Source organism: Pelodiscus sinensis, chromosome 15 (assembly GCF_052426305.1).
Source record: "Pelodiscus sinensis isolate ZL-2025 chromosome 15, ASM5242630v1, whole genome shotgun sequence".
NCBI classification, from domain to species: Eukaryota; Metazoa; Chordata; order Testudines; family Trionychidae; genus Pelodiscus; species Pelodiscus sinensis.
In genome coordinates, this window is record NC_143066.1 from 38,852,523 (window position 1) to 38,874,692 (window position 22,170).

General features: G+C 56.0%; 1 protein-coding gene across 2 annotated transcripts in view; it reads left to right on the forward strand.

Moving 5' to 3' along the window:
• Positions 1-22,026, forward strand: part of LOC102452244 (uncharacterized) — a 63,090-nt gene extending 41,064 nt beyond the window's left edge. For both annotated transcript variants that reach the window (XM_075899812.2, XM_075899811.2), the window contains exons 25-37: positions 589-709; positions 2,142-2,227; positions 3,400-3,526; positions 4,976-5,166; positions 5,275-5,365; positions 6,138-6,279; positions 8,818-9,002; positions 11,258-11,413; positions 12,476-12,609; positions 13,681-13,811; positions 14,453-14,547; positions 15,001-17,875; positions 19,708-22,026. In XM_075899812.2, coding sequence (XP_075755927.2) covers positions 589-709; positions 2,142-2,227; positions 3,400-3,526; positions 4,976-5,166; positions 5,275-5,365; positions 6,138-6,279; positions 8,818-9,002; positions 11,258-11,413; positions 12,476-12,609; positions 13,681-13,811; positions 14,453-14,547; positions 15,001-17,875; positions 19,708-19,781 — 4,408 coding nt within the window. In that variant the 3' untranslated portion in view covers positions 19,782-22,026. The remainder of the gene's footprint in view (positions 1-588; positions 710-2,141; positions 2,228-3,399; positions 3,527-4,975; positions 5,167-5,274; positions 5,366-6,137; positions 6,280-8,817; positions 9,003-11,257; positions 11,414-12,475; positions 12,610-13,680; positions 13,812-14,452; positions 14,548-15,000; positions 17,876-19,707) is intronic.
• Positions 22,027-22,170: the final 144 nt, after the last annotated feature.

Here is a 22,170-nt window from a genome sequence, read left to right on the forward strand (position 1 = left end):
TGTCGAACAACAGAAGCGTAAAGTATGCCCTGCCCTTTAAGTCCAAACACAAATACCAGGGCGAACCTCTGCCAAAACGCAGGTTCGGACTCGCCCAAGGTCAAAGCAAAAGTCTAAAGGGTGGCTCGTGTGTTGTGTACTTCCTCTCCGCTCATGACAGTTTATGATCATAGACAGGGCCGTCCCACGGGGCGAGGGGCAACCCCCACAGTGCCCCTACATGGGGCCCAGGGAAACCACCCACAAGCCTCACCCAGCTGGCCCTGCCCCACCCCTTCCACAAGCCCCGCCCTGCTCCTTGCCCCGAGCAATGAGGCGGCTGCTCCAACCGACCTATGGTCCCTATGGAGGGACCCGGGAAATGTTGGGGGCCTGGCACAGGGCGACAGCAGGAGATGCACCCCCGACTCATTATACAGGCGACGGGAGCTGGAGCAGGCTGGGAGGGAGAGCCACGCCGGGGCAGAGCGCCCTGGGGTTGGAGCAGTGGTGTAGCGGGGGGGGGCGTGGGGGGGGGAAGTTGCCCCCGGGCACCAAGCTAGGGGGCACACCAATTTAGGAAGAACTAACCCTCCGCCCTGAATTTAGCCTTTCAGCCTCCGTGCTGCAGGGTTTCCAGTGCAGCGCAGCCAGCCGACTGGCGCCTGACAAGCTCTCGGCACTGGTGGAGCAAGCGAAAACCCAGGAGGCGGTGCTGAGCGCTCAGCAGGTAGGAGGTTCCTAGCAGCCACGCTGGTTCGGGGTGGAGAGGCAGCAGAGCGTGTGATGAACACGTGCAGCGCACGTTGCTGCCTCTCAGGCGCACAGCGCACTCCGGGGAATGAGAGTGGGTAGCAACGCACAAGGCCCCCACAAACCCCCACCCTGTCTCGCCTTCGTGGTATTCCATGAGAGGGCCTGGATTTCATCCTGACTCCAGGAGAAACGAATCCTGGAACAGGCTTTTCCCAAGCCCAAAAACAACCCCCAGCCTCAGTTTCCCCTCAGCAGAGCTCCCGGCCGTGTCACTGTTTCATTCCCCTTCCTGAGGGATGTGTTCAAACACAGCTCGACACCAGCCCTGCCACCTCTGCCCTCCCTCTCCTGCCCTTCACACAGCAGCTGTTGTCAGCCGGGACCCATCCGACTGGTACAATAACCCCCTTCCCTGATCCAGAGTCTCCTGCAGGCACCTCCATGCAGCTGCCCCTCATCTCCCTCCCGTGACACGCTCGTTGGCCTTTTACCTCAGCGGCGGCGAGGCAGCCGATTAGTCACAGGTGGGGGGCTAAGCCCCGTCCGTTTAGAGAGACGTCCGGCCCTAAGACAGACCTGGAAGAGCTCAGCCATAAAAGGGGGTCATGTGCTAAGTTTAGGGTCATAGCATGGCGAGGGGCCTGGCTCCGGGGCGTGTTTCTGTGATAGGCACCGTGCCCCTGACTCTGAGGGGCTCTGCGCACCTCACGACGGGAGCCGGCTCAAACGGGACTTACCTCACCCCTCCCTCCCTCCCTCAGAGATTTTTGAAGCAGCCGGCCTGCTGCTCCCGTGCCCGGCACTCAGGCGACGGGACGTGCCCTCGTGCCGAGTGCGCCTTACTGGAACGGCGGCACTGCCCACCCTGCTGGCAGCGCTCAGCTGCTTTGATCCGTAACACCGAGGACCCAAATAGGTCTCCTGCCGGGGGGGAGAGGGGGCAACTGTCTCAGGGCCCACCGATTCCAAAAGGCCTGGAGCACCCAGCTGCTTTAGAAGCAGTGGCCGGAGCTCCAAGCCCTTTAAATTGTTGCCAGGGAGCCGGAGGCGCTCTCTGGTTGGTGCTGAGGAGCCGGTGGGAGGAGGCTACCCTAGCTCCACCCCTCCTGCCTAAGGCCCCGCCCCCTTCCGAGCTCAGAGCCTGCCCCTCCTTGTCCAGGGATCCGATGATTCTATGGCCTTCCAGGCCCACAATAACGTGGGGAGAAACACAGAGTGCGGAGAGCACAACCGGCCTGAGGAACGTGTTGGGGGACGAATCACGTCATTTAAAAACAAGCCCTCCCAATACCTCCCCGTTGAGTAGGCAGGGTTATTTTTCATCTTTTGCTGACTCGTTAACGTGCTGAAATGCTGTGTGAGAAGCAGGCGAGATTGACCGTCATCGGCCTGTTTCTTTCCGTCAGTTGTCCTGCCTGGCTAAAATCCTAGCTGCAAAGAACCTGACAGCAAACGTCACCAGCTACCCACCGGACATGCTCCTTTTCTTTGAGTGAGTATCTCAGAGTGGCGTAAGGACTCATTGCTCATGGGAGAAAACAACCGTAGGTCCTGAGCCCCGATTCAAATCCAGCGAGGACCTTTCAAGGACATAGGGTTACTCGTGGGAGGGAAGGATTGCGGAGTTGGGCCCTCACATCCAATCCTGCAGCCCTCCCTCGTTAAAAATCCCCATGAACAGGGCTTAAATCCAGCTGGAGCCATCCGGGGCGGAGCTCCAGGAAATATTTTCACCCCTGTGGGAGTTCCAGGAAATGCTTGGTGAGAATTAAAACCCTGGTTTCAGAGGGAGCGTTTTCGGAGTAAGGACAGCAAGATGGGGAACTTCAGACCCGACTCAGCACAGTAATTAAGCACGTGCTTACCATCAAGCACAAACGTTGGCCCATTGAAGTCACTACAAGTACCCCCAGGCTCAAAGCTAAGAACATGCTTGAATGAACCTTAATCCTCACCAGGCTGAGCCTGTCTTGTAGCGTAGCACTCGGAGGGTCTCAGGCTGCAAGTGGCAGGTCACACCTACTAGTTCTGGCTACCTGGGCAGGGCTGGGACATTGGCAACAACAGCATGTCTAGCGCCTGGCTGCACTGCATGCCCTCTCCATGGGAGTGCAGAGTGTGGGCGTAAGAACCTCAGAACGGCCACACTGGGTCAGACCAACGGTCCATCTAGCCCAGTACCCTGTCTGCTGACAGTGGCCAGTGCCAGGTGCCCCAGAGGGGATGAACAGAACAGGGAATTATCACATGATCCATCCTCTGCCACCCATTCCCAGCTTCTGACAAACAGGGTCTAGGACACCATTCCTACCCAGCTTGGCTAATAGCCATTGATGGCCCTTTCCTCCATGAATTTACTGAGCTCTTTTTTGAACCCTGTTAAAGTCCTAGTCTTCACAACATCCTGTGGCAAGGAGTTCCACAGGTTGAGCAGAAGTAGATGAGCCTGGTTCTTCTGAGAGTCCTGAGGGTTTAGATTCTGGACCATCCCACTCAGAGCCTCATTAGCTCATTTCTCAGGAGAACTGCTGGTGTTCCTGTCCCAACATGCCAAGGGCCTCCTTGGAACAAGTGGCTGAAGAAGATACACATGTGGCAAACCACATTTTTTGTCATTTCTGAGGCTTGTTTCTGCCCAGTTTTAGCTGTTTCCATTCCTTACAGTTTCACCCAAGTGCGTAATCACACCTGCAAAGAGTTTTACAGTCTGGCTTCCCAAGGGAATCTCAACCTGCTGCCAAATGGATCAGCCCAAAGGACGGCACTCCTGAATAAGGCCCTATTGTGCTTGGTAAGTGACAGTTTACCTTTCAAGTGACTGACTGGATGCAGAGGGCGTGCACGGCTCTCAGAGTCAATAGGGAGCACTCAGCATGGGCCTCACTTCACAGGCCCTTGCTGTGCGTTTCACTTTTGTAATCTGAAATATCTCCAGTGATGGAGATTCCACAATGTCCCTGGGCAATTTATTCCCGTGTTTCACCACCCTGACAGGTAGGAAGTTTTTCCAAATGTCCAACCTAAACCTCCCTTGCTGCAGTTTAAGCCCCTTGCTTCTTGTCCTGTCCTCAGAGGCCAAGAAGAAAAATATCTCCCCCTCCTTGTAACAACCTTTTAGATACCTGAAAACTGCTCTCATGTCCCCTTTCAGTCTTTTTTCCAAACTAAACAAGCCCAATTCCTTCAGCCTTCTCTCCTAGCTCATGTTTTCTAGACCGTTCATCATTTTTATTGCTCTTCTCTAGACCCCCTCCAATTTCTCCACATCTTTCTTGAAATGTGGTGCCCAGAACTGGACACAATATGCCAACTGAGGCTTAATCAGCTTAGAGTAGAGCAGAAGAATGACTTTTGCGTCTTTCTCACAACACTCCTGTTAATGCAGCCCAGAATCAGGTTTGCGTTTTTGGCAACAGTGTCACACTGTTGACTCGTATTTAGCTTGTGTTCCACTGTGACCCCTAGATCCCTTTCTGCCGCACTCCTTCCTAGACAGTCGCTTCCCATTCTGTGTGTGTGAAATGGATTGTTCCTTCCCAAGTGCCGCACTTTGCATTTGTCCTTATTAAACTTCATCCTGTTTACCTCAGCCCATTTCTCCAGTTTGTCCAGATCATTTTCAATTATGGTCCTGTCCTCCAAAGCACTTGTAACCCCTCCCACTTTGGTATCATCTGCAAACTTAATAAGCATGCTTCATGTGCTCCCCCACCCTCAGGGCAATCAGGAACTGTGGGTGGAAGAGCTACGAAGTCTCTTGGCCCCCCCCTTCTGCCTGAGGCCCCACCTCTTCTGGGGCGGCCCGTGACCACTTCCGAAATTTGTGAAGTGCCCCCCCCACTTAAAAAATGATTGCCCACCCCTGCTCTATAAGCACAACAACAGCCTCCCAGAATAAACTAAGTCTAGTTGGTTTCCTTTCCTTACAAATATTAGCGGCAAATATTTGGGGCCAGAGCCTGCCACTGTAACGCTGAGTGCTGACGTTCTCGTTGAGTAGCAGAGTCAGTCCCGCTCTGTGGTGTGTCGAGGGGGGGTCAGATCCGGCCTTTGGCCTGACACACACATTTTGTGAAGGGTTTACGTGCAAGCTATTCCCCCGGCCCAGCGAAGGCTGAAGGAAGGCGACCAAATACGGCCAGGCGGGTTGGTGGAGCTGACGGCTCCCCCTCGCCCGGCTCTGGGGAGCTGCCTGTGGACAAGTGAGCTCTGAGCCCTGCTGTGTCGCCCTTTCCCCCAGGGAGGAGTGAATAACACGCTCAGCCAGGAGCAGCTCAGCAGCCTCGGCGCCTTGGTGTGTGACATGGAGCCAGCTGCCATCACAGACTCCGACCCGCAGATCCTGGAGAACCTGAAGCTCTGTCCAGATCTAGCCGGAGCCCAGCGAGCGGCGCTGAACGCTCGCCTCAGCTGCGGGGACAGCCACTACGGGTAGGGGCTTTGCCTTTGGCTGCTCTGGCCCTGAGACGGAGGGCTCTTGGGGGCTGGTGACCACGGTTTGTGACTTGTCTAAACTCTGCCTTTTCTCCGGTGGGGCAGGGCTCCCGCCTCCTGGGACGCAGAGAGCCTGCAGCGGCTTGGGCCGCTCCCTGTGTATCTGAACCGGACGACGTGGCGCTCAGTCGACGAGGTAGGCACCCACCTCCGGAGCTTATCAGGGAGATAGAGGTGCTGAGTTCTGGAGGGGCGACGGACTCGCCAGGCCCCGGGCCAGGTGGGGCGGAGGGGTAGCTCTGTGCTCCCGGAAGGGGCGGGGCCTCAGGTGCAAGGGGCGGAGCCGGGACAGCCAGCCCTCCATGCCACCTGGAGCGCAATGCGCCGAACCCCTCCAGCCCTCAGAGCCACTCGACGCACGTGGCGCGTGATTTGTAGCTCCTGGGGCTCCAGTCGCCGCCATCATTGCCATAGCAACGGCGGCTGCTAGGCCCTTTTGACTTACCGGCCCCTGGGGCAATTGCTCCTTTTGTCCCCCCCGCCGGCGGGCCTGGCTGAGTTCACCCCGTGGGAAGCAGGATTTCAGAACCCAGCTGGTCTAGACTTGGTTCCACATGGGGAGATCCTTCTGCGAGCTGGAGACGCTCACGCACTGGGTCTTTCTCCCCCTGCTCCCTCCATTCCTCTGTCTCCAGCCTCTTCTCTCCCTTCACCGCTCTCCCCGTTCTGCCGCTGCGCTTTCTCCTCTGCGTGTCTTGGCATCTCGGACACGCCCTTGCCTCTTTGCCAGACCCTCATTCCTCTCCGCTTGGGTCTGATCCAGGGAAGTCTCCGGGTCGACGCTCACCGATTCCAGTGGGCAATTGATTACGCTTCTAGTGACTAAGGGCAGCAGGCGTCTGGGCTCTGGCTGGTGTTTTCTTCAGCTTATCAGTGACTTCAGAACTCTCCCTCTTCCTTGTCCCCAGGGGGTGAGGAAGGCCTTTTTCAGAAGTGTGGTGGCTGGATACCGAAGCCAAAGTGCCGCTCAGAAGGAAAAAACCAGGCTCCTCTTAGAATCCATTGGAGCCGCGTCACCGTCATCTCCCAGATTGAAGCGTGCCGTTGAGCGTAAGTGGAGAGGTGCTAAAATTAGCAATGGGGCGATCGTGGGGTTGGATTAGTTCGGAAACTCATGGGCTACGTCTAGACTGGCCTGATTTTCCGTTAAAAGCATTTGCGGAAAAGAGCGTCTAGATTGGCAGGATGCTTTTCCGCAAAAACACTTTTTGCGGAAAAGCGTCCGTGGCCAATCTAGACACGCTTTTGTGCAAAAAAGCCTCGATCGCCATTTTCATGATTGGGGCTTTTTTGCACAAAACAAATCTCAGCTGTCTACACTGGCCCTTTGGCGCAAAAGTTTTGTGCAAAAGGGACTTTTGCCCAAACGGGAGCAGCATAATATTTCTGCAAAAAGCACTGATTTCTTACAGTAGGAAGTCAGTGCTTTTGCAGAAATTCAAGTGGCCAGTGTAGACAGCTGGCAGGTTTTTCCAGAAAAGCAGCTGATTTTCCGGAAAAACTGGCCAGTCTAGACACAGCCATGCAGTGGTTTGGAGGAGCATTTTCCAGAGCTTCTCCATGACCTCAGCCCCCCAACCCTGTTCTCTCAGTTCTCCTCGGGCCAGCAAAACTGGGCAGGAAATTTTGAGGGAAGGTGAGAACGAGAGACCCTCCCAGCATTTCCAGGACTTGTATTCAGTGGGGCCAGAAATGTCATTAAGAGTAGAATTTCATATGACACTTAGGCTGCTCTGAGTCCCCCTGGAACCCGGAAGGGCAGCGACAGCAAGAAAAAGTAAATACCTGTCCCAGCTCCCAACACCAGAGGCTGTCTGGGCTGCAAACTCGCTGTGCTAGTAGGTCTGTGAAGGAGCTCGCTCACCACCGCGGTGTCTCCTTGTGGCCAGACGGGGCACGGTGGGTCTCTCTCAGCCCAGCGCTGCCTGCCAGGGATTGCCCTGGTGCTGCAGTGGTCTTTTGTCCTGTAACTCGGCCCTTCAGCCAGGTCCCGATTTAGTCCACCCTCTCCTAATGGGGCCCAATAAATTCATAATCCAAACGTCTTCTCCGAGAGGTCCTCTGCCCCAGCTGCTGGCCCTGCAGTCCTCTCAGCCTTCTCTCAGGCTTCTCTGTGGGCAGCCCACCGCCATTTTCTGCTCCTTCCCGCTACGCTGGGCCGAGGGACCCTACAACCAGCAGCCAAGGGCTGCTTAGGCCTGTCCTCGCCTCGGTTCTCCTGAGCTGCTTCCTGCCCAGCCTTTCTCAGCCCTCTCCCCATGCAACCTCTGTAGAGTCCCCTTCCTTTCAGGGCTGGGACTCTCAGGGCCTTACCCAGAGTTCCCCAAGCAAATCCCAACACAAAAAAGTCTAAACCAAACCCAGTTCCGCTCTCTTTTGGGCCGACATTTCTCAGCTCAGTGCCCCTCAGGGCTCCCTCCTGCTCGGTCCAGTTGCTCTCCTCCTCCACTCCAGTGGCTGTTCTGTGTCTCTCATGACCATTGGCTGCCTCTCTCATTGGGGTGAGGATGTCAGGCCTCTCCCACCTGGGCCTCTGTCTCGCTCGTCCCAGAGATGGATTGAGGATTTTCTGCTTCCGCTCTACACTTCCTCCCCTTATAACCATCACCCAGCCCCTCCACACCTGGGTGGCATCTCCAAGCAAGCCTGGATCCACCACTAAGATGCACAGTTAACCTCCCAGACCTACATTAACTCCAGCCTACCCATCCCAAGGTCATTCTTGGGCACAAGTGGAGGAAAATCTCTCCCTTATGGGAAAAATTTTATGGAATTTCCCATGGGAGCTGCGGGAAACATGTCCCGGTCCACACCACCTCCCGCTGCTCCCATTGGCTGGGAACAGCAATCCACAGCCAATGGGAGCCGCGATCACCAGTACCGGTGGAGGAGCAGGTAAATATAGCAGCGGCATCTCACCAGGGGCTAATCCTGGTGAACTGCCGCCATTTTACTGCCCAGCCCTGGTCTGGAAGGGTACGTCTAGATTGCATTCTAAAATGGAAATAGACTACACAGCACCAAATTTCGAAATCAAGCACTATTTTGAGACATCCCTTATTCCTCATGGAACGATCGTGTAGAACGAGGTTTACAGGGATGCTGAAATAGCACGTCTGTTATTTCGAAAATTATTTCAAAATAGCGGACGCATTCCTTGGACGCAGGGTAGCTATGTCGGGATACTTCCAGCGTCCCGAAATACCCTTGCAGTCTAGACGTACCCTAAGTGTCTACATGGGAAACAAATATTTCATACTGGGTGCTTCCGTTTAACAGTCAAAGATCTTGACACGATCCAAGGGTGGGAAGTGGAAGCTGGACAAATTTGGCTTGCAAATAAAGCGCCGTTTGATGGTAATTAGCCACTGAAACAATTTCACACACGTCCTGGGGATCCTTCACCTCCAGCAATTTTTCAATCAAGACTGGCTGTTTTCCTACCAGGTCTGGGCTGGGTATTGTTTGGAGGAAATTCTCTGGCCTGGCTTATCCAGGAGGCCAGACTCGATGATCGCAACAGGCCCTGTGGTGGCCTGGGAATATATTAATCTGCGAATTTACCCCGTTTTCCAATTCTGTCAACAGAGTGCAAGTCTGACCCGATCACCGCCAGTGCTATCCAAGACCCGCTCTTCATCGCGCATTATGACACGAAGGGGCAGTTTGAGGCCTGCTTGAGTAACGAGGTTTTGAAAGCCAACCTAGTCCCGTTGCTGGCGCACCCTCTCCCAGAGGAATACCTGGATGTCATGAAGGGAAAACTCAGCGAGGTAAGGAAGAATATCATGAAATAGAGTCACAACAGGCCAGTGAGCTCCTGGAGGTCTTGACACTGGAAAAGGTTCAGAAAAGGGCAACAAAAATGATCAGGGGTTTGGAACGGGTCCCCTATGAAGAAAGACTGAGGCTTTTCAGCTTAGAAAAGAGGAGACTAATGGGGGATAGGATAGAGGTCTATCAAATCGTGGCTGGTGTGGAAAAAGTAAACACAGAAAAGTGATTTACTTCTTCCCATAATGTAAGAACTAGGGGTCACCAAATGAAATGAACAGGTAGCTGATTTAAAACAAACAAAAGGAAGTTTTTCTTCATGCTGTGCACAGTCAACCTGTGGAACTCCTTGCCAGAGGAGGTTGTGAAGACCAGGGCTTTAACAGGGCTCGAGAAAGAACTAGGTAATTTCAAGGAGGTTAGGTCCATCAATGGCTATGCCAGGATGGGTCGGAATGGTGTCCCTAGCATCTGTGAGAGGCTGGGAATGGGTGACGGGAGAGGGCTTGCTTGAAGATTCCCTGTTGTGTTCACTCCCTTTGAGGCACCTGGCATTGGCCGCTGTCGGCAGACAGGACACTAGGCTGGATGGACCGTTGGTCTGACCCAGTCTGGCCGTTCTTGTGTAAGTGAACGCATCCTTTTCAGGCAGGGAGCGCGCTGTTTGTAGGCAATTCTCAGCCTGTGGAACAAGCGTTGTGGGGAAAGATTTCTGACCAGGACAAAGTACATAAGCATTTGGGCACAGGGATGTAAAGGGTTAACCAGTTAACTGGCGAGCTTTGCCTCACCAGCATGTTTACTGGGGTAACCGGGTAACCAGTGCCCGGCCCACGCAGAGCGGCCTGGCCGAGCTCTGTGGTGTGGTGGGACCGGCCCAGCCGGAGCATCCCCTCTCCCACAGCACCCAGCCAGGCCCACCACACCGCAGGTGGGGGGCTGCTCCAGCGTCCTCCCGCTGCCCGTGTCACAGTGGTCCGTTAACCGATGAAACCTACAGTTAAACCGGTTCACCATTTACACAGGATTTGGCGTCCCTAATGGAGCAGGTGGAGTAGGGAAGCTCATTTCTGCCCCCTGAAGTACTGTGTCAGTCAACGTGCTGGCTGGGGGTTTCTTAGCACATCCATAGCCGCCCTGACGAGGTGTCGCTCTCCTCAGGCAGGCAGTCTGGGGGTAGGGTCAGAGCCCTGCCCCTGGGAGAAAGGGAAACTGTCTGGAAATAGCCACACCAAAAGCATAAAGGGAGCTGCCTCTGTACCCTCTTCCCCTCATGAATAGTCGTGGTTCTGTGGTTAACTGATCTTGAGCCTGGGCCTTTATTCTGCCTGTGCTCAGCACGACTAAACAGGTCACGTGACATCAGACACAACGCTGGAGGCGAGGCAGGTGCCATAAACTACCCCTGTCACCCTTCAGTGCTATCACGCCAGCCGAGTGATCGTGCAAAACGCCAGAGAGGCAGAAACAATTCAAGAGCAGCGTGTCAGAGCTCAAACTTGGCAGCATGGCTCCATCCCCAGAAAGATGGGGTGAGGTCAGGGCTGGTAGGAATGTGTGGTGGAGAATGCAAGCGAGAAGCAAGGAGGACAGTGAGAATAATACATGCTGGAGAAGGTCTCATGGAGAGAAGCAAGGTAGTAGACTGGTTGAATCAAGAGAAGCCAGAGACAGACTCAGTGCTGAGAATGGGCACAAATGGTCTAACCAGGTGTGTATATGGAGCTACACCTATCTTATAGGGATGGAAGGGACCTTTGGAGGTCATTGAGTCCAGTCCCCTACCCTCATAGCGGGGCCAAGTACCACCCCAACAGATTTGCCTCAGATTCCTAAATGGCCCCCTCAAGGATTGAACACCCAACCCTGGGTTTAGCAAGCTAATGCTCAAACCACTGAGCTATCCCTCCCACCTTAAAGGTGGGCATTACATGATGGTAGATGTTGGCATTCGGCTGTGGTGCTCCTGTGCCTGATTTTGGGGTGTTGCCTGCCCCGTGACTCGAGCGTTTCAGCTCAATACAGGGGCTCGCCATCAGAAATCAAGCAGAAGTTTTCACAAGGAGACCGAAGAGGAGGGGGAACAACAACAAGGAGGGTAGTGAAGCCGAGAGGATGCTGTCTGGTAGAGAGAGAGGGGTAAAACCAGGTTTTCTAGTTACACTTTAAGCCTCCTGGCTCTTTGTAGCCATGTTCCACATACACCCAGCGGATCAGCACATTCCCTGACCCTCAGTCACCCGGCATCTTCCAGATTTACCCGGGTGGCATCCCAGAGGACCAGTTACAGCTGCTCGGGCAGTTATCCCGCCGCTACGAGGGGAGCGAGATCAGCAAGTGGAGAGTGACTTCCAGCGACACGCTGTCCGCCTTGCTGGATCCGTCAGGCGGACGCTGGCAGGCCGCCGAGGTACAAACGCCAGTCGCGGGGGAGGCAACCGCGTGCGATGCCCCGTCGGCAGAGAGGAGACCGGGGAGAAGGAAGAGGGTGGTGTTAAGCAGACGGAAGGGGTTGCAAATCGAAGGGAGGCCGGACGGAGGTGACAGCTCCGGCCTCGTGGTTTTCTTGCTAGTTTCACTCTCTTAAAGACAGTGGCAGTGTACGGGCTGCTCTACCGCATCCCAGCTGGTGGCTGCCTCCATGTGACATGAGGCCCATGGTGCATGGACCCAGCGCAGGCTCACTGCCCCCTGGCTCCTCCTGCCCCCAGGGTGCACCCTAGACAGGGATATGGAGGGGCAATAGACACAGGAGCCGGGCCGGTTGGTTTCCTCTGCACAAGGAGAATTTTAAAGGGCCGAGTCTCCCATTTTGGGCAGATGCAGCAGAGCAATGTGCTTGGAGATCAGCAGGGACTCTGAGCCCGGGGGCACTGGGTGGCATAGGCAGGGGGAGACGTTGCCTTCCTGACCCGCCAACCTGGCCCCGCCCACACTCTGCACCCAGAACGCCTGCTACAAGTGCATAGCGGGGTGGAGTGTTGCTACCCCCACCGCCCGCTCTCTCCCATGCTCCGGGACCGGGGAGGCTGGGCCCATGTACCGCCCTCCCTCGTGGTGCTGGGGGGTGCGTGGCTTCCATGGGGGCGGAGACTGAGCAGAAGGGGCGTGGCTAGTGGGCGGGTCTTGTCTCCTCCAGCCCTACCTTCACCCACCGCCCATGTCTGAGCTCACATTTGGAAAGGTGGTTACAACACAGGGTTGGATTTCACAGGCCTGGTGGGCGAGGGGAGTTCTGAGGAGAGGTATTTGAAGGAGAGAACAGCTTCTACAGCTTGTACAGAGCCAAGGCACATTGGCCAGAATATTCAGAGATCTGGATTTACGTTCCTCCTCTCCCTTTGGCCGCGCGGGCTGGAAGGAGTCGGGTTCTCTGTTCCCGACGCAGTGTTTGTAGCAGTTACTATTCTACACGTGTGTGTTCTATTGAGAGTCCCTCCATAAATTCACCTTCCTTAATTCTGTTTTCCAGGCCAAGCAACTGATCACTAGATACATGGACCTGGGGGGCACCTTAACGGGACCTTTACTTCAGAAGATCGGCGGGAGAGATCTCTGCGCTCTGGAGGATGATCAGATTAATGAAATAAGCCCAGAGGCAATTGGGTAAATCACCGTTAGAAATGGAAGCGGCGCTTGTATTTCCTGAGTGAATCTTTAGACTCAACATTAGGGCTGAGCAGTGTTGGACCAAACTCCACTGGTTCAGGGTTTGGGGTAGCGAGCGATCCTGAAAACCCGCCTGATTTCGGACACCTCTTGGGTCTGCAAAGCGGGGCTGGAGAGTTCATGAGAATCAGCTTGCCGCTGGGCACTAGTGGAATGAACATAAGACTGGGCTTCAGGCAGGCTCGGGCGGGGGCGGGGGAAGGATCTGATTCTGCCACCGACTTACTGTGTGGTCTTGGGCAAATCACTTAACCTCGTGCTAGTAAGAAATGCAAGATTTGCCTGCTACAGAGCGGGAGGGGGATGTGGGTACTTTGGGGTCCTGGATGTTGCTCTTTAAAAACAAAACAGACAATCTTCTGAGTCCAGAATTAGTTGGACCATGACAAAACTTTGGATTTTAAGAGCTTTAAAAAGTAAAATGCGGATACTGTGTTGGTATTTGCTGGGATTTATAATTTCTGTAAGGGATGAGGACTCGCCAGTTGGCTTCTGGGCCACTGCGTAACACTGGAGAACTGTACATAATTTGGACTTTCTGACAACAATTTGGGGCCCCTTGAAGACTGGTTGGGGGAGAGGCAGATGCCCCCAGTAGCGACAGGCCTGCTAGAGAGGTTAGAACTAGAGGCAGGAATGAAAAATGCCAAAAACCAATGGGAGGACGATGATTGGAAACCAGTTGTCCGGACAGAGTCCTGGGGTGAGATCCATGCTTGCACCCTGCTATAGGTGCATACAAGGCCCTGCCGGTTTGGGCTGCAGAACATCATGGGTCAGATACTTTGCTGGACTGAGTTCATACTTGGCCGTGTGGCCAAAGGGAGCCGCTGACCTGCAGCCGTTCTCCGTTTATTTGCCCGTTTTCACAGGTTCACATGGCTTGCCTTTTTTAGGATCAAGGAACAAATCTTGGGAGGGTTCATAGATTCCCAGGATCGGGCCTTGGTGTAATGTCATTCAGAGCAGGATCTACGGATTGTAACGTGCGATGTTCCCTTCTCCTAGGACTGCTGGGAAGGTCGACATTTCTTCTTGTTCACAAAGCAAGAAAGATCGGCTGTATGCAAAAGCCCGCGATGCGTTTGCTAGCCAAAGGGGAACTAGTGCTTACTACCCTTTAATTCGTCCGTATTTAGGTAGGTATGTAAACGTTTCCCTTCTTCCATTCCAGTGCAGTCCATACGGAACTGTCCTACAACCGTTTATGGAGGGGGGGTGGGCCTGTCCCGGAAGGGGTGGGGCCTCCACCGGAAGGGGCGGTTCCCTCTAAGCACCGCCTGCGGAGGAGGGAGGAGATTTTGCGTGCACCCCCGTGGGGCGGGGGAGCACAGGAGATCTCTTTCCCCTTCTTCCCCCCACCAGGGACACACGGCGGTGGTTCCCTCTGGTGCTGCGTGCCCCTGGCCAGAGAAGGGGTACGCACGGTCTCTCCTCACCTCTCCACCTAGCCGGGGTGCACAACACCTAGAGGGAACCACCAGCCATTTTGAACAGCTGGCGGTTCCCTGGTGGGGGGAGGAGATTTCATGCACTCCCCTGCCCCTGGGTCTCGATTGGCCTGGGGGCGGGGGCGTGGCAGGGCGGGCCGTGGCCAGATGAAACGGTTTGGTGCGCTGGATCCGGTCCACGGGCTGTATCTTGCCCACCCCCGGATTAGAGGAAGCTTTTTAGACACACTATTAATATTTGTAAAACCATGCAGCAACAACCCTGCGCCCTTCTTGGAAAAAGCGAGGGCGTCTCTATGTTTACGAACAGCGTCATCTATTTTTATTAGGTGGAGCTCCACAGAAGGACCTGGAAGACTTAGCAGGATCAACTATTGCCATGGATATCGACACATTTACAGCCTTAAAACCCAGCGAACTGCAGGTCTGTTGCCTAATCTGTTGCCTGCACCTTAAACTACAGGTTACCACCTAGTAGAAGACCCCAATTCCATTGCTACTGACTGTACCAGCTGTTTCGGAGTTGCCGGGACCTCTGGTGGAATGGCCATCCATGCGATGCTACCCAGCAGCCGGTAGAGGGAGGGAGCCACAGGGGAACGGGGTAGCCCTGTTGATGCATGTTCACTGCCCTGAGAAGCTGACGAGCTATGTAAATGGGAGGACATTTAACAGGAAGGAGGCTGCGCAATTCTGTTTAGCAAGAGTTCGCTCCAAGGCTCTTGCCCAAGCGGAGCTCCGTGGGAGGGATGTGGGGTGCGGTGTCTTGAGTACCTTGTTACATGTCATTGTTTCATCAGTAATCCTGTCGGAAAAGTTAGCCACTGGTAACCCTGCCTGGTTGTGAGAGTGAACCGTTTGCATCCGTGCCTTGCAGAACCTCAGTGTCCAGCATGTGAAAAACTTGCTTGGGGTAAACCTCCCTGATCTGAAACGAGCCGAAAATCACCCAGCAGTGGCCAACTGGATCCAGAGGCGCTACCAGTCGGAACTGGACCGCGTTTTGGGCATCGGTCTGCACGGGGGCTTGCCAGAGCCAGTCTTAATGGCAACAGCTAGCATTGGGACTTCCGCTACCCCTGACACCAGCCCCAACCAACCTGCTGCTGCCTACAATGTCACCTCCGCCTACAATACCAGCTCCTCACCTGCCATCATCACCCCGCTCGCTACCATCCCCAGTACCACTACAACCCTCAACACCACCTCCCTACCTGCTACCACCTACAAGGTCACTTCCACCCACAACACCCCTTCCCCACCCGCTACCACCAACAATGTCACCACCTCCCCACCTGCCATCATCACCCCGCTTGCTACCATCCACAATACCACTTCCAGCCACAACACCACTTCCCCACCTGCTACCACCTACAAGGTCACTTCCACACACAACACCACTTCCCCACCTGCTACCACCTACAATGTCACCACCTCCCCACCTGCCATCATCACCCCGCTTGCTACCATCCACAATACCACTTCCAGCCACAACACCACTTCCCCACCTGCTACCACCTACAATGTCACCACCTCCCCACCTGCCATGATCACCCCGCTTGCTACCATCCACAATACCACTACAACCCACAACACCACTTCCCCACCTACTACCACCTACAATGTCACCACCGCCTACGACACTACCTCTGTACCTGCTGCCATCACATTTGCTACCATTCACAAGACCACCTCCTATCACAACACTACTTCCCTACCTGCTACCACATCCAATACCACCACAACCTACAACACCACTTCCCCACCTGCCATCATCACCCCCCTTGCTTCCATCCACAATACCACTACTACCCACAACACTACCTCCCCACCTGCTACCACCTACAATGTCACCATCACTCATGATATTACCACCTACAATGCCACCTCCACCCACAATACCACCTCCCCACCTGCTACCACGTCCAATACCACCACCACCTACAACACCACTTCACCACCTGCTATCATCACCCCACTTGCTACCATCCACAATACCACTGCTTCCCACAACACTACTTCCCCACCTGGTACCACTTATAATACCACCCCCCAACACAATACCACCTTTGCACCTGCTATCACCTACAGTGTCACCATCACTCACGACATTACCACCTACAATGCCACTGCCACCACCATCCACAACACCACTTCCCCACCCGCTACAACCTACAATACCACAACCATCTACAACACCACTTCACCACCTGCTATCATCACCCCACTTGCTACCATCCACAATACCACTACTTCCCACAACACCACTTCCCCACCTGGTACCACTTACAGTACCACGCCCCAACACAACACCACCTTCCCACCTGCCACCACCTACAATGTCACCATCACTCACGATATTACCACCTACAATGCCACTGCCACCACCATCCACAACACCACTTCCCCACCCGCTACAACCTACAATACCACAACCATCTACAACACCACTTCACCACCTGCTATCATCACCCCACTTGCTACCATCCACAATACCACTACTTCCCACAACACCACTTCCCCACCTGGTACCACTTACAGTACCACGCCCCAACACAACACCACCTTCCCACCTGCCACCACCTACAATGTCACCATCACTCACGATATTACCACCTACAATGCCACTGCCACCACCATCCACAACACCACTTCCCCACCCGCTACAACCTACAATACCACAACCATCTACAACACCACTTCACCACCTGCTATCATCACCCCACTTGCTACCATCCACAATACCACTACTTCCCACAACACCACTTCCCCACCTGGTACCACTTACAGTACCACGCCCCAACACAACACCACCTTCCCACCTGCCACCACCTACAATGTCACCATCACTCACGATATTACCACCTACAATGCCACTGCCACCACCATCCACAACACCACTTCCCCACCCGCTACAACCTACAATACCACAACCATCTACAACACCACTTCACCACCTGCTATCATCACCCCACTTGCTACCATCCACAATACCACTACTTCCCACAACACCACTTCCCCACCTGGTACCACTTACAGTATCACGCCCCAACACAACACCACCTTCCCACCTGCCACCACCTACAATGTCACCATCACTCACAACATTACCACCTACAATGCCACTGCCACCACCATCCACAACACCACTTCCCCACCCGCTATCACCTACAATACCAGCACCTCCTACAACACCACTTTCACACCTGCTATCATCACCCCATTTCCTGCCCTCCATAATACCACTACTTCCAACAATACCACCTCCCCAACTGCTATCATTACCCCAACTCTGACCACCCACAATACCACTGCCACCCACAGTGTCACCTCCCTGCCTGCTACCACCCACAATCTCACCATCCTACCCGCCACCATCCACTATCCCACCACTCCTGCACCTGGCAGAACCCGCAACACCACCCTCATCACCGCCCCTGAGAAGCCTGTCACTTCCTCGCCACCCCATCCAAACTCCACCTCCCCATCTCTCATCACCTCCACACCCACCCGAAAGTCTGTCGTCACCCCCGCTGCCAACATGACAAGGTCCACCAGCAAGACTACCTCTCTCTCGACAACTACCCCTCCCAAAAGCCCAGGCAAGACTGCTGTTCCTCCAGCACCGGCCACCCACTGGTTTGCCACAACCACGATCACCCCCAAGACAGCCACTAAAAAACCAGCTGCCAACACAACATGGCCACGAAAGCCCACACCTGCAGGATACATCATTCTTGAACCAGCCATCGGTAGGTATCTGTACAATGGGCAAAAGTTAGGAAGAAGGAAAGTCTCTCAGGAAACAATCCCAATGAAAAAATACCCCTGGAGCAACACTAGTCATTTGTCTCAGGGGGCAGACTAACGATGAATAGATTTATTTGGGCACTCCCATTCCCCTCACGCGCCCCCTCCTGCCGAGACACCCCCTCCCCACCCTGCTCCGGCACCCTCTCTCCCTCCCAGATCCCCCATCCTCAACCCGCTCCTCCCACCCAAGCCCCCCACCCTCCAGCCTGCTCCTCACCCCACCTCCTGGCCAGACCCCCACCCTCCAGCCTGCTCCTCACCCCACCTCCTGGCCAGACCCCCACCCTCCAGCCTGCTCCTCACCCCACCTCCTGGCCAGACCCCCACCCTCCAGCCTGCTCCTCACCCCACCTCCTGGCCAGACCCCCACCCTCCAGCCTGCTCCTCACCCCATCTCCTGGCCAGACCCCCACCCTCCAGCCTATTCCTCACCCCACCTCCTGGCCAGACCCCCACCCTCCAGCCTGCTCCTCACCCCACCTCCTGGCCAGACCCCCACCCTCCAGCCTGCTCCTCACCCCACCTCCTGGCCAGACCCCCACCCTCCAGCCTGCTCCTCACCCCACCTCCTGGCCAGACCCCCACCCTCCAGCCTGCTCCTCACCCTACCTCCTGGCCAGACCCCCACCCTCCAGCCTGCTCCTCACCCCACCTCCTGGCCAGACCCCCACCCTCCAGCCTGCTCCTCACCCCACCTCCTGGCCAGACCCCCACCCTCCAGCCTGCTCCTCACCCCACCTCCTGGCCAGACCCCCACCCTCCAGCCTGCTCCTCACCCCACCTCCTGGCCAAACCCCACCCTCCAGCCTGCTCCTCACCCCACCTCCTGGCCAGACCCCAACCCTCCAGCCTGCTCCTCACCCCACCTCCTGGCCAGACCCCCACCCTCCAGCCTGCTCCTCACCCCACCTCCTGGCCAGACCCCCACCCTCCAGCCTGCTCCTCACCCTACCTCCTGGCCAGACCCCCACCCTCCAGCCTGCTCCTCACCCCACCTCCTGGCCAGACCCCCACCCTCCAGCCTGCTCCTCACCCCATCTCCTGGCCAGACCCCCACCCTCCAGCCTATTCCTCACCCTACCTCCTGGCCAGACCCCCACCCTCCAGCCTGCTCCTCACCCCACCTCCTGGCCAGACCCCCACCCTCCAGCCTGCTCCTCACCCCACCTCCTGGCCAGACCCCCACCTTCCAGCCTGCTCCTCACCCCACTTCCTGGCCAGACCCCCACCCTCCAGCCTGCTCCTCACCCCATCTCCTGGCCAGACCCCCATCCTGTTCCTGCATCCTCCCTCCTGGCCAGACCCTGCATCACCCCCTCCCTCCCCCCATACCCATTTTATCATCAAGGGTGGTTGGCTGGTGACCACGGAAAGGTCTGTGTCGAGTGGGGTGGGCCGGGAGCGCCCCTGTCATAGACTGATGTGAGCTGAGTGGATTTGCTCCGGCCTTACATCTGCAACCCCATCGCCACTGCCAGCAGCCATGAGAGGAAACTCGGTCCTTCCCGGCAGAGCATAGGAAATTCTGTTCCGCCCACTGCCCGGCTGCGGCTGATGAGCTGCTGTGTGACCTCAGGGGCTGGTCTGAGCGATAGGTGATGGAGGCCAAAGGGTAAGACCTCCCTCTCCCTCTCTGTCAAAGGCCCCCACGGGTGCCCGAACACCACAAAGGACTCTGTTCCCATCAGCCTCCTTTGGGCGTGCAAGTCGGACCAGGCTGCTCGTGCGGCCAATCCAACTAACTCTGATTTTTATTCTTTCCGCCATCCAGCATCCGGAACCAAGCCAGTGTCCAGCTTGCTGCATGCCGCGGCCGTCGCTGTCTGCTTGTGGAGGTTTCTCTAGCGCCACCGTCACAGGCTCTGTCTCCACCGTATTCCTCCTTCTTTTAATCCCCCCCCGCCCCTGCCCTGCCCCAAAGCGGCTGGGAGAGCAGCTGCCAGGCATCTCACAGATCCCCAAAGGGAAGCAGCGACACCATGGAAAGCAAATCCGTGCACAGGACCTCCAGTGGCAGTAGCACCATCACACCCTGTTTCCTGGGGCCTTGCAATCCCCCTGGGAAAAGGGAAACCAAGTCGCCTTAAGCACCTTGTCTCTGGGCCGTTTGGAGAGAGCAGGACAAGAGCCCCGTGCCAGGACCAGGAGCAGCAGCATGCTGAAAATCCCTGAAGGACCCCCTCAGATCTGCTCACGCTGCCCCACCTATGGGTCTGCAAAGCCGATATAACTCCACTGGTTTCAGCAGAGTGACGCCAGCGATGAATTTGACCCAGTTGCAACGTTCCCGCTAATCTTTGCCATCCACATGCGGAATAATTTTTTCATGTGCACCGAGGCATGTGTGAATGTGCACCACCAGTAGCTAGGCAGCATCAGACTCTCTCCTGAGCAGCCACACAAATGTCCAGCCTCCAGGGAACACTTCCCAGCTGTCTGTGCACGACACACTAGCTACCCCGGTTACAAATGAAACGGATATTGCCAAGTCCTTGTCTGGTGTACATGGCCACAGTGCCTTCGAAGTCCAGGCAGCGGCAGCCATGTCCACAGCAGTGATTAATGGGATGGCAGGGGACACCACCGCTTTTCCAGCCGAACCCCACAAGTTAACATAACGCCAGTTGACTCTGAGTTCGAGGCTGCCATTACAACAGCCCCGCGGGGGAGCACGTCACCCTATGGCTGACAGGAACCAAGCTGGGCCCGCTTCAGCTCCAAAGCTGTTAGGGTTTCAGGCTTCGAGGCAGGCAAGACACAGGTGTCTAGTAGAAAAGCACGAGTCACAATGCGCTGGTGCATTGCATTGGGCGTGGGCTGGGCTCCATGTCGAGCTGCCAAGAGGCTCTGTTCTGCCACCCGCACATGGAGTATCCCCTTCAGGCCCTGGGGACGAACAGCCAATGGGCCCCCAGGCACGCACAAGCCACGGACGTGGTCCCCCGACATTTGGGCAGGGCTGAGCCTGAGTTGGCTGATGCCCAGCGAGCTGCCTGCTGGCTGCACTATTCTGACACGGCCAGGGCTTCCCATGGTAGAGTTGCCAACTGTCTAATCACGCAGCCCCCCAAAAGACCCTGGCCCGCCCCTCCCCTGGGCCCCCAGCCCTGCTCGCGCCATCCCCCCCCCACCGCGTTCACCAGGCTGGGGCAGGGGGGTGGGGGCCAGGCTCTGGGAGGGAATATGGGTGCAGAGCGGGGGAGTTGGGCTCTGAGGGGGGTTTGGGTGCTGGCTCAGGGCTGAGGAGGGTGTGGGGGGGTGGCGCTTACCTCAGGCTGCTCCCAAACGCGACCGGCACACCCCTCCTAGGCTGGGGGCCCAGGGCATCCCCGTGCACCCCTGCCTGCATGCACCCTCCCCGCAGCTCCTTTGGCTGCCGTTCCCGTCACATGGGAGATGCAGAGTCCGCGCTCGGGGCAGGGGTAGCGCATGGAGGCACCTTACCCAGAATGCAATGCACCACCGCACTGTGATTGGTGCTTTTCTACTAGACGCCTGCGTCTCGCCTGCCTCGCAGCCTGACACCCAGGGATTGTCGTACCGTCCGCCTCTTTCAGGAGCGGCCTGCGGGGTGGGCGGGCAGAAAGCCTGCCTTCGCTCTACTGCGTTGGGAACAGCTGGGGGTCCCTGGGCCCTTGTAAGCCTCCTGAACTCCTGGACAATTGCCCCATTTGCCTCCCCTCTCCTATCAACGGGCCCGACTGCCTTAGCCCATAGGTAGCCGCACAACTGAACCCACTCCGGGAGTAAGGCGCTGCTCGCTGCAGGAGCATCCGAATCAGGGTTACTCTTCCTCAGCTACCAACGCAGGAGTGTCGTGTATCCCCCGAAGCCGGTGCCAGGAACCCACTAGGTGCCTTTAAGTTGCTTTACTTTGGACTCATGAGAGATCTTTGATCAGGATTTGTTCAAGCCATGCCAAAGCCACCTGGGTGGGGGCGTTTATGGGGAAGAGTGCAGCCGGATTGTCATTTGAACGCATGCAAAGGCGTCTCCTGTTTCCGAATTGCAGCTACCCCTGGCTGTGAGAGGGCTTTCCGTGTCAGCTGCCTTTCTGCTTAGTTATAATAAAACATACCAGTTCCTTTCATGTTTTGTTTTGAGTTCCTTCCCCTTTTAGAAATGCAATTGCGGTGTCCGTGTATCTCCACCACCCCGGCTTGACTTCTCAGGCTGATCTACCAATAACTCGCCTCTAAATTCTCCCCTGTTAAGTGAATGGAGGAAAAAAATG